The sequence below is a fragment of the Durio zibethinus genome, chromosome 3 (assembly GCF_047325235.1).
Source record: "Durio zibethinus cultivar Kanyao isolate XHJ-2024 chromosome 3, ASM4732523v1, whole genome shotgun sequence".
Classification (NCBI taxonomy): Eukaryota; Viridiplantae; Streptophyta; class Magnoliopsida; order Malvales; family Malvaceae; genus Durio; species Durio zibethinus.
Window position 1 is genome coordinate 31,800,805 of NC_143164.1, and position 15,837 is coordinate 31,816,641.

The window sequence follows — 15,837 nt, forward strand, 5'->3', positions numbered from 1 at the left end:
AAGTCAAAATTTTCTATCAAATTAAACTTTGTACTGGTCATACTTACATATTAATTATTTATAGCAGTAAAGAAAGAAACAACAAAAACACGAGAGAAATCTTATTGAATGACAGCTAACTAATTAAGTAGGCCAGAAATGAGAAATCAACTATGATTAATCAATAATTGTATTTTATATGAACAAAGTTAATAATAAAAATGTTTAACAATAAAAAATTGAATTAAAACTTATTAAAATTTTAATAAATGATAATTTAATAATGAAAAATTTATTAATTAAAAATCATTTAAATTAAAATTTATAAAAAAATTTGTTAAGTGTTTTTTACTCATTCACTTCTAATGCTTTAGATATTAAAATTTTATTAAGAATATTTTATTTGATCATTTTTAACACTTTTAGAAATCAAATTTTTATATATAAATGATATATGATATATAATTAAAGTCTTGTCTCTATATATAATTAACTGTATCTATAGCCATCAATAAGACGAGAGTAAAGAGAAAAATTTAGTCTGTCCAGAAAACTGTAATTGCTTTCCTTTATCAACTATTATTGCCCGATGTATAAATTCATTTGTTTGATTATAATATTCCAATATTCACATATGTATGTTGAATTATGCTTACAAGAAAAGCGTCAAGACCAAGAGGCTGAGTCAGGTTAAGACCCCAGACGCTCTCAAGAAAGCTAAAAAGGAAGGGAAGAAGAGTTTCGGGTAAGAAAGTGAAGCGTTTGAGTCAGGTAAGACCCCGGAGGGATTGCAGAGGAAGAATTTGAAGTATGGGAATAAAGCGAGGGTTGCAAAGAAGACTAAGAAGTGAGGGGTTGTTGATAGAGGATAATGATGTTAGGTTTGCTTTTGTTGTATGTAGATGTGTTAGTTATGCATATTTGATGACGCAAATAGTCCTTAGATCGACATTTGCTTCTGCTCTAAAAGCAGTTGAAGTTGCTTTTGTTCTTAAAGCTATTTCATATTATGGTTCTATCAACTTACTGCTTGTTGATGCATTTGAATGCAATTTGATTATACAGATTGTTTCTTTTAATGTTGTTCTCGGGGCATTATATGTTAATTACAAACACTGTTTCTTGTTTGGTGACCCAGAATTTACAAACAACAGAGTTACCATAAATGTTCATCACTCATGCTCAAAGCATAATCAAATTAGCAGTACTAATTCTTGCACTTCATATAAAAGTTCCATGTGATTTTAGTTTTTAGTAGTAACATATTCTCAAGTCTAATTTCTTGAAATACGATTGGACATGTAATATTTGCTTGTTGGCTGTATGCTATGCAGTATAAGAATCCTGGCCCTGAATCCCTGCTTGCATATTGTATTAATGAAATGGGGGATAAAAGATGCAAGAGATCAGCAGGCATTATTGTAGCAGAAAGCAGACTAATCGGACACTTGATATGCAGTGTGATGATATGGATTGTGTAGTTTGACGATTTGGTTAGAGTTGAAAGATGTTTTGGAAGTAATTCACTTCATCCTTTTAGGGCCCGAACTTCTGGCTGTAGAAAGCGAAATGAAACAGCCTCAAAGATAATTATACTAGTATACTTATAGGATATTTATAGTTCTGTTTTCTTGCTGCATAATACTAGTATTTTTTTTTTTCAATTAGGTTGCCTACAATTTAAACTAGAGCAAATTAAACCACCTCTATTTCTCTGCCATTTTGCTCGCAACAGTTTGAGTCCTACTTAAGAAGCATTTAGGTTTTCCCCATTCTGTTTATTTTAACCTTATTCCTTGTTTTATTTGCTAAGAAGTCCATCCACAAAGCGTGTTCCATTTAATTTTACAAAGAATTGGGCTAACAGTGATGTTTAGCAAGTGATGCGAGTCCCAACTTCATTCCTTTAGTTGTACAAAGAAGACTGCAGTCTAGAATACGAGAAGTTGTAGATAATGGAATTTTAATTCTAAATCTACCTGATGTCGATGATTGCATGAATCAGATGAACAAAGTCCCAGCTTCCTCAACTTCATTCCTTAATGCCCATTTCTCTTTTGTTTTTTTTTTTTTTGGTTTTTCTTTCCTAATTCGTATCTCCTAGCTACCCTTTACATTCGTTTGAGACTAAAAGTAAATACTTAATTCCACCAATTACGTACAAGAATAAGTTCATGTCATTAGCCAAACAGAGGTCACATCTCTTCTTTTTAGTTACATTATTTGGTAGTAAGAATAGAGCATCAGTTGGACCTATAACCTCTACGTAAATCCAAACTTGATGATCACATCATAATCCGATTGGTTTTGCCAACTTTCCTTACTGTAGTATGAATTGTTGGTTTTTAAACACAGCCCTCAACCTAATAAATCAGGGAGGAGTCTACTGGTTCTCACCAGAAATTTGCCGGCCAAACTATTCCGACTGCTTAAGCCTTGAAAGTCACCTGCCTGCTGCTCCATGCCACATCCACACATCACCGTCCAAGTAGCCTCGCAGCTTATTTTGGTACATACCTAACGGTTCCCTAACTTCCATCCTCTAAAAAAAACTCTCTTTAATTGGATATATAAATTAATCAACAGTTAACAGGCAGACATGTAGAATGCATGATCCTTTTCACTCCCGAAAGTCTGTCTAATTTGAAAGAAACTTCATTAAACAGATCAAATGTATGATCTGAACTTTCCAAGTTTTATGGACTAGAGTTTTGCGCAGTAGAACCAATGGCAATGCACAAAACTGATGGACTTCGAGAATATTATTAACTGTTTTAATTATTGTAGGTCCTAAGATGCCCACAAAATCAAATTCTAGTTTCCATAAGCTATCCATGACAGTCTCAGAAATGTATCAATATGTTCATGCTTTTAACCGTATTATTGAAATTTAGAAAACCATGACTTGCTCGAAGTAATTGTTTAAAGTTTGCTTTACGCGTAATACATGCCACCGGCCCATGAATCCATGTGTTTTCATTAAATATTTCATTCATCTTGCACAAGTTCATGTTTCTATATTCTAAAAGAATTTTTTTAAACAAAAAGAAAAGAATATAGAATTATAAAATGTATTGTCAAATGTAAGAGATGTAAATTCAAAACTTAATTTAATTAATTCACACAATTATTCTAAAAAGATGACTTTCATTGAATCAATAGTTCAAACTCAAGCAATTTCCCTTTTTCTTTGGGTGGATTCAGATCCCAAAATGTGGTATGATACTTATTTCATGCAAATTAGCTTTTAGAGATAATATTTGAATGGTTGTCAGATCAATGAAAAGACCTCTTGGAAATGCAAATTAGATTTGTCAAAATATTAAATCTTTGACTTGCTTCTTCGACATCAAGTGTTTAAGGGGGTCAATCTTTAAACTATTTGCAGAAATTAGATTGATAAAAGTTTTTTGCGTTCTTTCCCCATCCATGTATAGTCTGCGCATGGCCATGTAGGTCACTAAATATATTTAACAATTGAGTATTGCAATTAGGAGATATTAACTTAATCCTTCTTTTCTTTCTTATGAGAATTTAAGAATGAAAATAAGGGCTTAATGTGTTTGACTTGTGCAAGAAATCAATGACAAGTACATAGCTTTTGATGAAAAAAAAAATACAATTATATAGCTGATAATTGCATAATCAAGGGCACATTACTAATTAATTACAAATCATATGATTTTTTTGTAAAAAAATTATAATTATTGAGATTTAAATTTTAAATATGTTGAATATATCACATCTTAAAAGTAATTATATAAACCAAAGTAAAATTTCAAGTTCATGTGATTATTTTTTTGACAATTAAAATACAATCAATTCAGTTTATCATCTGGACCAAGCTATAATGTAATTAAGCCTATACAATTTTCTTGTCCTTGTTCACCAAATTTTAATTAGGATCCAAAGCTTAATTTCTTATAAATTTGTGATCAATTCTATATATGTTTCTATTGAAAAGACTTCAATTTTACCATTTTAATTTTGTTTACACGTGATAAGTTTTATGACTAATAAAAAGAAAAGATAATGAGTTCATAAAATCATAATATTAATAATTTTTCGCAAGAAGGGATAACTTTTTTTTTTTTGAAAGGTAAGAGATTTAATTCTAAATTTGGAAAGTACTTCATCCTTTAAATATATGGAAGCCAAATGACAGTAAACACTAAGTCACATGGATGGTAACACAAGATTACAAAGAAAATAAGTTTGTTTTGGCTATGGGCACAAAAGTTTAAGAAAAGAGAATATATATCCATCTTCAATTTGCTTAAATAAATAGGTCTATTTATCTAAAAATAAAATTTTCATTTATTATTATTATCAATATATAATAATAATAATAAAAAAAAAATACAAGATAGTCGGTTATCCCTTATCCATAGAAATTTGCAAAGTTATTATAATAATAATAATAATAAAAAAATACAAGATAGTCGGTTATCCCTTATCCATAGAAATTTGCAAAGTTATTGTCTTCCTAAAATGTCAAAGTGTTATGATTAAAAAAAAAAAACCACACCATCTTGTCATTCACCACACACCTCCGAAGCCCATCCCTTTTTTTTCCCACCTCAAAGGCATGAAAAATGAGGGGAAGGCAAACTGTGCTGATCATATCTCAGTGGTGTATACCTCATTCTTTCTCATCTTTCCAAGCTTCAAGCCTAGAATTCATGACAGAAAATCCTTCATTCCCCTTGCGTTATTAAAGTCCCAGCACCCACTCATCACTTTATTCACTTTTTTTTTTCTAAAATACTGAAAAGCTAATGAACTATTTCATTTTTTAAATAAATTCTTATATATATTTTTATTATACTCAAATAAACACTTATTTTTTAATTTCTATGTAAGTAAATCTTTGTTTCTAAACAAGAAAATTGATTTATTTTAAGTGTGTTTGGTATGTATGTATTAAAAGTTAAAGATTTATTTGAACACAAATTAAAAGTTAAAAATTTATATGATGCAAATTAAAAGTCAAACGATTATTTAAATGTAATAAAAGTATAAAAAAATTATCTAAAAATTTTACTAAAGGTTAGATTTTTTTATTATTTTAATCTTTTCTTTTGTTTACCTCCTAAGAGTCTTAACTTGACCTTTTTTTCTCTTTGTTTCAATGTCTATATATATATATATATATATATAAAATCAATTTATATAATGTAATTTTTTTTAATTTTACATATTTTTTTAGTCATTAATTGTAATAAAACCAAAAAATAAGATTAAATCAATTTTTTTTTTATTTTTACCTATCTCTCCCTTCCTTGTATCTTATTATATTCAAATATTAAAAAAATGTGTAAAACTAAAAAAAAGAATTATGTGGAATTCATCAAATTTTTATATGAAACTCACCTTTTATAGTAAAAAGAATCATAAGAAATATGTTCCTAAAAAAGTTACACTATATAAATTTATCCTTCTTCTCTCTATATATAATAAATATTTCTTAATAATTTTTATTTTGTTGCTATATCCATTATTAAGATTTGTGAATCCTTATCTAAGCATGAGAGTTAGTTAATTCCAAATTACAAAAATAATAGATTAAACCTCATAAAGGTAATATTTGGTATAAGATGATCACTCAAAACATTATGATCATTTATATTTAGTGATTAGATCATCATATTTGGTAATTACTTAATGATCTTACGAGACAATAGTCTTAAATCATCGAGAGTAATTAAATTATTATTTTAGAGAGTGATCTAATTACCATTTAAAGAGGTGAAAAATTTTTGTTATCGAAATAAAGTAATATGTAAAATTAATAATAATCAATAATAAAAATCTATTTTATTTGTGAATTAAAAACTCGTGTTTTCTTAAAATTAACTATATTATTTTATATTATAATTTTTATATTTTCAAACTAATATTCATTATAACAAGTTCAAAAATATGTTGTGTGATTTTTTTATTTTTTTAAAAATTTATTTATAATATAATATCCTGATTTTAATATATGAGTTTTATTTTTTAATTCAAATATATTTTACATAATTTGTAATATAAAAACTAATTTATTATCAAAAATATTTTTTTAATTTAATAATATTTATTATGAAGTAAATAAAATATTAGTAATATTTTATATACAAATTATTATCTTTAAATAACATTAAAATTATTAAATAATATGTATGATTATTTTGGTATTTTCAAATAAAATTATGTTTGATAAGTAAAATAAAATTATTGTAGATTACGAGTGACAATATCATTTTAAAAATATAATTATCTTAATAATTAAATTTTCATGATAATTTTAAAAATAATATCCAACGCTACCAAAAGGTAATTTAAAAGGAATTAATTCTATATTGGAAAGAGTGAGATGAATCCTGTGGCATATGATGCATAAAATCCTACGGATCGGACGGCTATAATGTAGCACCACACACAATGAATAATGGACAGCGACACCCGTGAGAAAAGCCGGTGCATCTTTCATTTATGATCGCCATCCCCTTTTTTTTCTCCTCTATAAATTAATATTACTGCCTTACTAGTATTTTCATTTCTTTATCAAATTTTATAGTCCTTAAATTCCTAATATATATATATATATATACACCAAATTTATTTGGTATATCCTAACACCTATATACCAAATTTATCACCCTCTTCGATCTCCCACCCACCTCCCTCTTTTCTTTTTCTGGAAAGAGAACTAGCTGGAGAAACAAGAACAAATTAAGAAGGGGTGGTCAATTAGGAAGAAACAGTAATGGAAGGTATTTCTGCAACCATGTATAAGGGTTTGAGAAGGTACTGGAAGAGGAAAGGCTACGTCAAGCTAAACGGTTCGAGACGGGCACGGCGGGGCACGGTGGAGCTTGGTTCCACCCAGAGGAGGAGGTTCTGGAGGATCAGGGTCAAGGCAAAGCTGAGAATACCTTCACCCAAGAAGTTCCTTGTTTGGTTACGTGATGCCTACGTGAAAATGATGTTGGGGTTAGCCAACTCCAGGATGATTAATACTGGCTACGGAGGAGCCATAGGTGATGGTGGGATCGCGGCCTTCGGGAAGCGTCCGCTGAAAGAGTATGACGAGAAAATTATCGTTGAGATCTATAAATCCTTGGTGATGGCGCAAGGCCAGCTGGTGCCACGTGAGGCTGGGAAGCTGAGCTCTGCAATTATTTGTCAACGGTGAAACAAAGAAAAAGTAAGAACAGAGTAATTGATTTCATGCCTCCTGTTATTTTCGTCACAAACTTGTGGTGAAAGGAGCTAGAGCATGGAAATTAGAGAAGGATCAATTGCCAAAGAAAAAAGAATCTACTTTTTTGCACTTCAAAGTGGTTTTAATGTTGTTCTTATCTCGTGATTAAAACTACCGGTAAACTGTTCAGTTTGGCAAATAAGCTGTTAAATTCACCTGCCTAATTGTTTGGGACCAAAAGAGGTTCTAATTAATAGAGGGTGTTAGTTTTTTTTTTTTTTTACATCATAATTTAGAGTGAGAGGATGCTTTTTCACTCTAAGATCAGAACAAATTGTACGTCTCCAAAAAATTTATACTAAGTTTATGAATCATTTAAAAATATTATTAAGAGTGAAATTCAAATTTAGAACTCACAAGCATAATTAAGTTCTAGCGTATTAGGTCTAGTTGGGCTACTATTTCTTCCTCCACTAAAGATTAATTTGGATGCAATCGCACCCCTTTTGGACATGATTGGATCACATTTTTTATCCATTCCCACCGACGGGACGTTTGGATCCAATCTGTGGTACGGGTTTGCTCATTCCAATAGTACTCAACGGATTTTTTTTATTATAGGGCATTCAATTTTCATTGCGCTACGAGGGCATTTAGTTACGAGGTCATTAATATTTAAAAAATATATTATTTTAAATATTTTGATTTTATAAATATATTTATAAATATATAAAAACTTCTATATAATAATATTATCAATAATCTATAAAATAATATTTTAAAAATCAAATAAATAAATTTAAAAATATAAAAATAATATTATTAATTTATCATGATATTTTTAAATATTTAATATAGTCATATGATATTCAAATAAATTTTTCATGTAAATATTAAAAGCATGAAAAAAATAACTTTGATTTCATTATTGTTAAACTTTAGGAAAAAAACAGAATTACTCTTTTAAAAGAAATTGAGATATTTATGAACTTTAGTTTAAAAAAAATATAAAAGAAAACAAATTATAATAAAAATTAAGAAATTCAACTTTTAAAGAGTTATTTTATCAATTAGTTTTAGTTTTAGTAGATTAAAAATAATCAAATAATAAAAAATAAATTATAAATTATAAAATATATTTCATATTTTCGTATAAATTAAAATAAATTAATCTATCAAAATTCATCAAAATCAGTCAAAATTAACAAAAAGCAACTGATATTATTTAATATCAAATCTAATATAAAAAATTATTTTTAAATATATTATATTTTGATATAATAGAAACGTATCAATCAATGTGATCAATATCGAAATAAAATTAATAATATTGTTTAGTTGTCCTTAATTTTGTTTAATTTTACTGTTGATTTAAATGAATTCTAAATATTCTTTGATTAAGGTGGATATTATGGATAGTGGCCATCAAATCCGATAATAACTTTCTTTTCTTTTTTTTTTTATAATATCAACTATTGTAGATTTTAAAATTTGTAATCAAGATTCATTGATTCAGAGAATAGGAAAAACAATTAATTATCTAAATTTCGCCATCAAGAACAAATAATAAGATTAATTATTGGGAAAAAATTTTATAGAGATCGGGTAGGGCAAATTTTTTTTTTTTTGTTTTATATGACTGAACAGTCTCCCCTAGCTAAAATATTTAAAGTTTGGTGGGGCTTTGGAAGTAGCACCGGCAAGTAATAATAAAAAGCACTGCCCATTGGGAGCAAGCTCATTCAAGACCCTTGTGGGTGGGGCTTAATTTGATGCACCTTTGTCTTGGTGGTGGTGGTTGTGAGATCTGAGCCATCGTAATTAAGATGGGAATTCCTGTTTTTTGTGCATTGACAGATATCAATATTTGCTTAATGTTTTCATCAATTTATCGATGAACGAGCCCTCGAAATCCGTAGCAATGTTTTAAGGATTATTTGGTTCAATGGTAAGATTAATTTTGATAAAATTAAAAATAATAATAAAAATAAAATTAATTATTATAATAATAAAATCAAAATTAATAAAAAAATATATATTTAAATGTAAACATAATAATAAAAATAAGATTAATTGTAATGATAAAAGTAAATGATTATTAAAGATATTAAATAAAATTTGTGTGTAGTAAAAATTTTAAATTATTTATTATTTATTAAGTTAATAAATAATTAAAAATTAAGAAAACTATTTTATGTTAAATAATTATTTTGTTAAAAAGTTTTGATAATAATATATTTACACAAATGAAAACTTAACAAAGTAATATTTGATAAATTTTTTTGTATTTATCTATATAATAGTTTTTATATTAAAATTATAATTATTTCTTAAAAGATAATAATACAAATAGAGTATTATGGTTTAGAAACTAAAAGGAAAAAACGAAAAAGGGGTGCAGAGGAATACCGGACTTTTTTTTTCTAGTGCAAAATTATTGTTCCAGTGCAATTGGCTACTGTAGTGCAGGCTATCCAAATGGGTCGTAATGATGCAGTTGCGCAAAAAAAAAAAAAGAAAGTTTGAATCTCATCGTAGCCTTGACAAAGAGAAACTAATAAAAATTTTTTAAATTGTCATATTTAAATTTTGTTCATTAAAATTCAATTTTTTTATTTTAAATTATTTTTCATGTATTGATTTTTATGAAATTAAAAAGAAGTTTTGATTTTAATATATTTAATATTAAAATTTAATTTTTTTTATAAAATTAAAGCTTCATAATTTTAAATGTCAAAAAATAAAAAAAATACTTTCTTTTATATTTAATATTAAAATTAAAAAAATTTAGATGTTAAAAAAGAATAGGACATAATTTTAGAACATTAAAAAAAATGAACAAATAAAATGGAATAGGAGAAGTAATATTTTTATTAAAAATTTAACACTTTATTAATAAAAACAATTAAAATATCACAATCTTTGCAATAACATAAAATTATAACAACTTTATTTTTTAAATATAAGATATAATTAACTATGTGTTTTATAAAAACTAATTAAAATTAATTAAATTTTAATATTAAAAACATATCATTCACATGTTGTCTTGAATCAATCATATTATCGTTAATGACAGATCATAACAATCCTATCAATTATATTTGTCCAATACAAAATATTACAACCAAAATAGTATGCAATTAGAAGAATGTGGTATGATATATTATTGCCTCAACGTCTCAACTATTGTTTGTAGATATCGGTTTTGTCCAGGTCTATTGTTTTATTTTAATAATAATAATATTTAACAAAACAAACAAAAAAATAAAAAACAAACAAAAAAAAGAAACAAAAATAAGACAAAAGTCAAGGGGTTGGTACGGCGTCGAACTGGTCCGACCAACTACCCGATCAGCCTCCCAACCAACCTTCCGACTAGCCACCCTACAACCACTAACCAACTACTTTACAGCCACCTAGATCCCCCTAAATCGAAACCCTTTAAAATCTCCAACCATCTTCCTCACAAATGGTCTTTGGGCTCTCTAACAAAAAAGAGGAAGTTCTCTCGAAATCCCGTTCAATCTCCCTCAAAAAATCCCCTTCAACCTCTGCGAAACCTCCCTCAAAACACTCTCAAACACCCAAAATACCCAAACAGAAATCACACCAACCGAAAAAAAAAAAAAAAAAACCAGAAGAAAAACTGAAACGAAAAAACAAACACAGTCCTCCCCGCAAGGAGGAACCTCAGCGCCAAGCTCCCTGCAAAAGCAAAGAAATCATTAGTTTTGCCAAAAAAAAAAGGGAGAAGGAAAAGAAACCGAAAGCTTCAAGCCTCGATCTACGTCGATCGGGGGTGTTTCTGGTAAAACCGACTTCGGATTTGGAAAGATCCCATCGAAAGCAGCTTCCTGATCATTTTTTGAAATTTTTGATCACCGACGACAACTGCCGGCGACGACCCAGAAGGCGACCGGTGCAGTGGTCCGGCGACCGAACGGTGATCGGTCGGACCCCTCCCCCAGGGCCCTCTCTCTCTCTCTCATTTTTTTTTCTGGAAACAGAACCAAATGAACCAAAATAATTTTTCAAGTTATTTATAGAAAACATTAAAAGCAAAACGACGTCGTTTTGGGCATAGGGCCAAAACGATGCCGTTTCAACCAGGGAGGATCCGCGCAACGACTCGCTGACCCGTTTCCTCCAACAGCTCTACCGGTTCAATCAAACCAGCCCGAACCGTCGATCCGACCGTCGAACCGGTTGGATCGCCCGAACCGCAGATCCAACCGTCGAACCGGTCAGACCGCTCGGACCAGCGTTGATCGGACCGTTGACCGGTCCGATTCAGGTAAAAAAATTTTTTTAATTTTTTATATTATTATTGTTATTATTTTAAGTATATTTGTATATTTATGCATGATAAATTTCTGAATTTATTAGAATAAATGTTTAATTGTTTTAATAATAATAAAATTGAAAAAAAATAATAATTAAAAATATATTAAAAATGTTCAAAAAATATTTATTATTATTTTCCCTGCCTAGATGTTGGAGGGAATAAAAATATTTTTTTAAAAAAAATAATTCTGCCTAGATGTTGGGGAATTATTATTAATAAATTTTCATAAAAATATATATATATATATATAAAACTTTTAACTAGTTTTCAAAAATTATAAAAAAAATTAAACTTGCTCCGAAAGTTCGCCTAGTATGATGGGGATTTTTAGAGACGTTTGCGTTTTAATTAAACCCTAAACTTAAACCCTAAAATTTTACCTTAAATCTATTTCAAAACTTTAAGGACACGTGTGAAAGTCTTGCATGAGATGGTTTGTTCCCGAATGCTGCCTAAATGATGGGGTACTTAGGAAACTCCATTTCATTAAGTTTTTCACACTGAGTTCTTAATTCACATTAATAATAAGGTTAATAAATAAAAAGTATAATAAAAATCGGGATCTTAAATATAAACAGTCGCACCTAAGCTCTACCTAGATGTTAGAGAGTTGGGGTGGTCTCATTATACTTAAGAACCCAACTCTTAAATTGTATTTTACATGACATTTATTAGCATACATACGTTAGCATGTTATCATCGATAATTGATTGCATTATTCTCTCTTTAATTTATTGTTCAATGATAAAATATTTTATAATAAAAAAAGAATAATACTTAAGAAAAAAAATCATTTTGTGATATTAATAAATAAAACAAAAAATAACATTCCGAGAGAAATAATTCTTGGTACTCTGCCTAGATGTTGGAGAGTCACCAATAATTTTCTATAAAGAGTATTATTTCATTTTAAGGATTGTTGTGTTAAATCTTAAGCGAGAAAAATCATTTCAAATTCTACATGTTGAAGAATTTCAAGATAATTCTTTAACTTAAAGATTTTCTCAATATTCTTAAATAAAAATTTTAGCAAAAATATTTTTTTAATAAAGGGAATTAGTGTTAAATTTCAAATTAAAACTATTTTTATCCAACACCGAAAATAGCGCGTAATTAAATGGTACCAATTCATAGGCGTTGTGGGGGTGCTAATCCTTCCCCATGCGTAACCGACTCCCGGACCCAACCTGATTTTTCGTAGACCAAAATTTATCTTTTTGATAAACTTTAAATCCGTTTTTATAGTTTTATTAAAAGGATAACCTTTCGGGTGGCCAATAACATCCTAACAAAGATTGGTGGCGACTCCTCCCCTTTTATTTTTCTCGATTTTAAAACATCATCTTTTACGTCTGGCGATCCCAAAACTATTATGACAACTTGGCGACTCCGCTGGAGATTTATTTAAGAGTCAGGCCAAAATTTTAATTATGCGCTATTGACAACGGTTGGATTTAATTGATTTTATTTTATATTTAATTTAATTTCTTTTATTTTATTTTTCTAAAAACAGTCATGTTAATAAATGAAATAAATTATGTGCTAGTTATTACTTCATTTTGATTTTGTTTTTGATTTATTCATGTTATTTTGATTAATACATTACCTTGCACACACTTTGCATATTCACTCGCATACATGAGCTCTATACCCGGGCTCCAACCTTTTAGGAGGAAGTAAAGTAGCTACGCTCTCGTGAGGTGATAACCTCCGCATTTGCTAGCGAAACACTTCCACTCAGATTGAACCCGTTCCGTTAGTAGCCTGTAATGAGTGAGGATCGGGGAGCCTTACTAGTCTATAATGGACGATGATGTGAGGAATAGTCTGGGAACCTTTAGACATATAAATCTTAACCCGACATATAGTGAACCCTAAAGTCCAACTATAGGATAGAGCCATACTGTCCCTTTTATGAGAAAATTATCTAAATTAGGACACTACGTATATTCTGATATGCTTGTTCATTCATTTACTCAGTTTTATTTATTTATTTTATTTACATTCTTGATTTGTTTTATTGTCTTCAATTTTGTTGCATGCATCATATAGGTACCATATTTTTAGAGGGTATTGTTTTGGACCAATCTTCAACAAAAAAAAAACTTTTAAAAAAACCTAAAGGATGTCGTCTGTGTGTAAGAGCTACTTAGAGGTCAAAAGCCATTCAGAAAGTACTCAGGGAAAAGAAAGAGATTGCTTAGTAGATGGTCATATATCGGTGCTACCACAGTCAGTGCATATGGATCTCATTCAGAATAATATATCAAAATTGGAAGCCATTTGGAAACAGTGGATAACAGAGAAAAAAAATCTTTTTCCAAGAAATACGGGGATGTGGCACTGCTTATGTCTGTGAAGGTTGATGAACAGCTAATGAGAGCCGTAATATAGTTCTGGGATCCATCTTATCGATGCTTTGTATTCAACCAAGAAGACTTGGCTCCCACGATCGAAGAATATTCTTCTTTACTCCGGATAGAGTCTACCAATCAAGACAAGATCTATTGGAAAGAGCATAAGACCATCGGATATAGAAAAAAATTAGCCAAGATCATGCAAGTGGAGGTTGAAGAGATAAACAAGCACAAGAAAAAAAAAATGAGGTTGAGACCATTCCATCAACTTTTCTACTCAAGTACATAAGAAAGTATATTGATACCGATCAGGGGTTGGATGTGTTTGCTTTGGCCATTTATGGATTGATGATATTCCCTAAGGTTTTAGGATATATAGAAGCATCAGTGGTTGATTTCTTTGAGCAATTAGATAAAGGTATAAACCCTTCACCAACTATTTTGACAGAAACTATTAGATCACTTAATTTTTGTCGAAGAAAGGGTGAAGGACAATTTATGGGGTGTGCTCAGTTACTTTTTGTCTGACTCAGAAGCCATTTTTGAAGAAAAGAGAAGACATCATTTTGACCATTCTCCGTGCATTTCAGTCCTATCAAGGAGTTTATGACTAAAAAATGGACAAAAGATTGGACAAAAGGTTAGTGGTTGGCATTCTTTTTGAAGCTCACTAGCGAAGATGTAACATGGAGGGCATCATGGATGCTTCTGATGGCTATCTTATATAGTTGTGGAGACGAGTCATGGGTACCTCTGCTAGGAATATGGGGGGCAGTGAGTTACGCACCCCTTATGGTTCAAAGACAATATGATTCACGGTAGTTCATCCCTATGACTCATAGGCTTGGTTCACTCGAGTTTGATTATGGAACACCCGGTTATGTGAAAAGGGTTCATGAAATCATCAAAGCATGAAAGCAGGTCAACCGAATGAGCCCAGCTAGATTCACAGATAATGTTACTAAAGGTTACCTTGCATGGAAGATGAAAAGGGTTAACAAAATTAGGCCTCTACCAGTTGATGTTTCAGAAAAGTTGTCGACTTCTATTTCAGTACCGATATTGTCAACTTTTGAGATCGTTCAACGAGAGTTTGAGATTTAAAAAAAAAAAGGTTAGAGAAAGAAAAAGTGGCTATGATATATCAGATTAACCAACTAAGATATGATTTGATGATGAGAGATGATGTAGTACAGAAGTTGACTAAAGAATAAAAAGTATTGAAAGAGGATCTGTAAAATCTGCATCAAGAAAATAAAAAATTAAGGTTGGATAGTAGACCTTTGAAGGGATCCAAGAAGGATGTGGAAGAAGTACGAGACATGGTGGAATATTGGAAGAACAGAGCTCGAGAGAATAAAAAAATTATCTCCACACTCACCAAAGAGCAACATGAATGGAAAGAAAAACTTTCAGGAGCCTCTGAAAAGGTAACAAGGCACCAAAGAGAAAGTGAAAAGCTAAAAGCTGAACTAAGGAGGGAACAAAGTAAGAACTCTAATTTGCAAAGCAAGAAAAAAGCCTTAGAGCATGAATTAATGAGTTTGGAGCTTCAATTGAAAAGCAATCAGAGGCACATAAATGAGATTTTGACTGAGTGGCAAGATAGAGAAGATTATTGGGCTCGCACTTACAATATGGAGGTAGATGCTCGAGAGATGTGGAGAGCGAAAAGTTTAGGGAGGCAGCAATATATCGAACACCTGACTGCTCAAATCTACAAGGCTATCCGAAAAGCAAGTAACATGGTTGAAAAGGTGAAAGCACTGGAACGAGAGATTGTACTAACCCAAGGCCACAGTCAAAGATTATTGCACTTTTTGCATGAAGCTAGGGAGCAATATGCTCAAATCAAATGTTTTTATGGCTTTAATGCGAGAATGATTGGATGATGTATAAAGACTCCCATGGTTAATAAAAGTTTCTTTTTGTTTTGATCGATCCAAGATAATACCCTAATTTGC

General features: G+C 29.9%; 1 protein-coding gene across 1 annotated transcript; it reads left to right on the forward strand.

Annotated features, from left to right (window-relative positions):
* Positions 1 to 6,526: 6,526 nt before the first annotated feature.
* Positions 6,527 to 7,567, forward strand: LOC111283485 (uncharacterized). The gene has a single exon (XM_022872069.2). It carries the CDS (start codon positions 6,731 to 6,733, stop codon positions 7,157 to 7,159), a length of 429 nt encoding a protein of 142 aa, XP_022727804.2. The 5' UTR covers positions 6,527 to 6,730; the 3' UTR covers positions 7,160 to 7,567.
* The last annotated feature ends 8,270 nt before the right edge of the window (positions 7,568 to 15,837 follow it).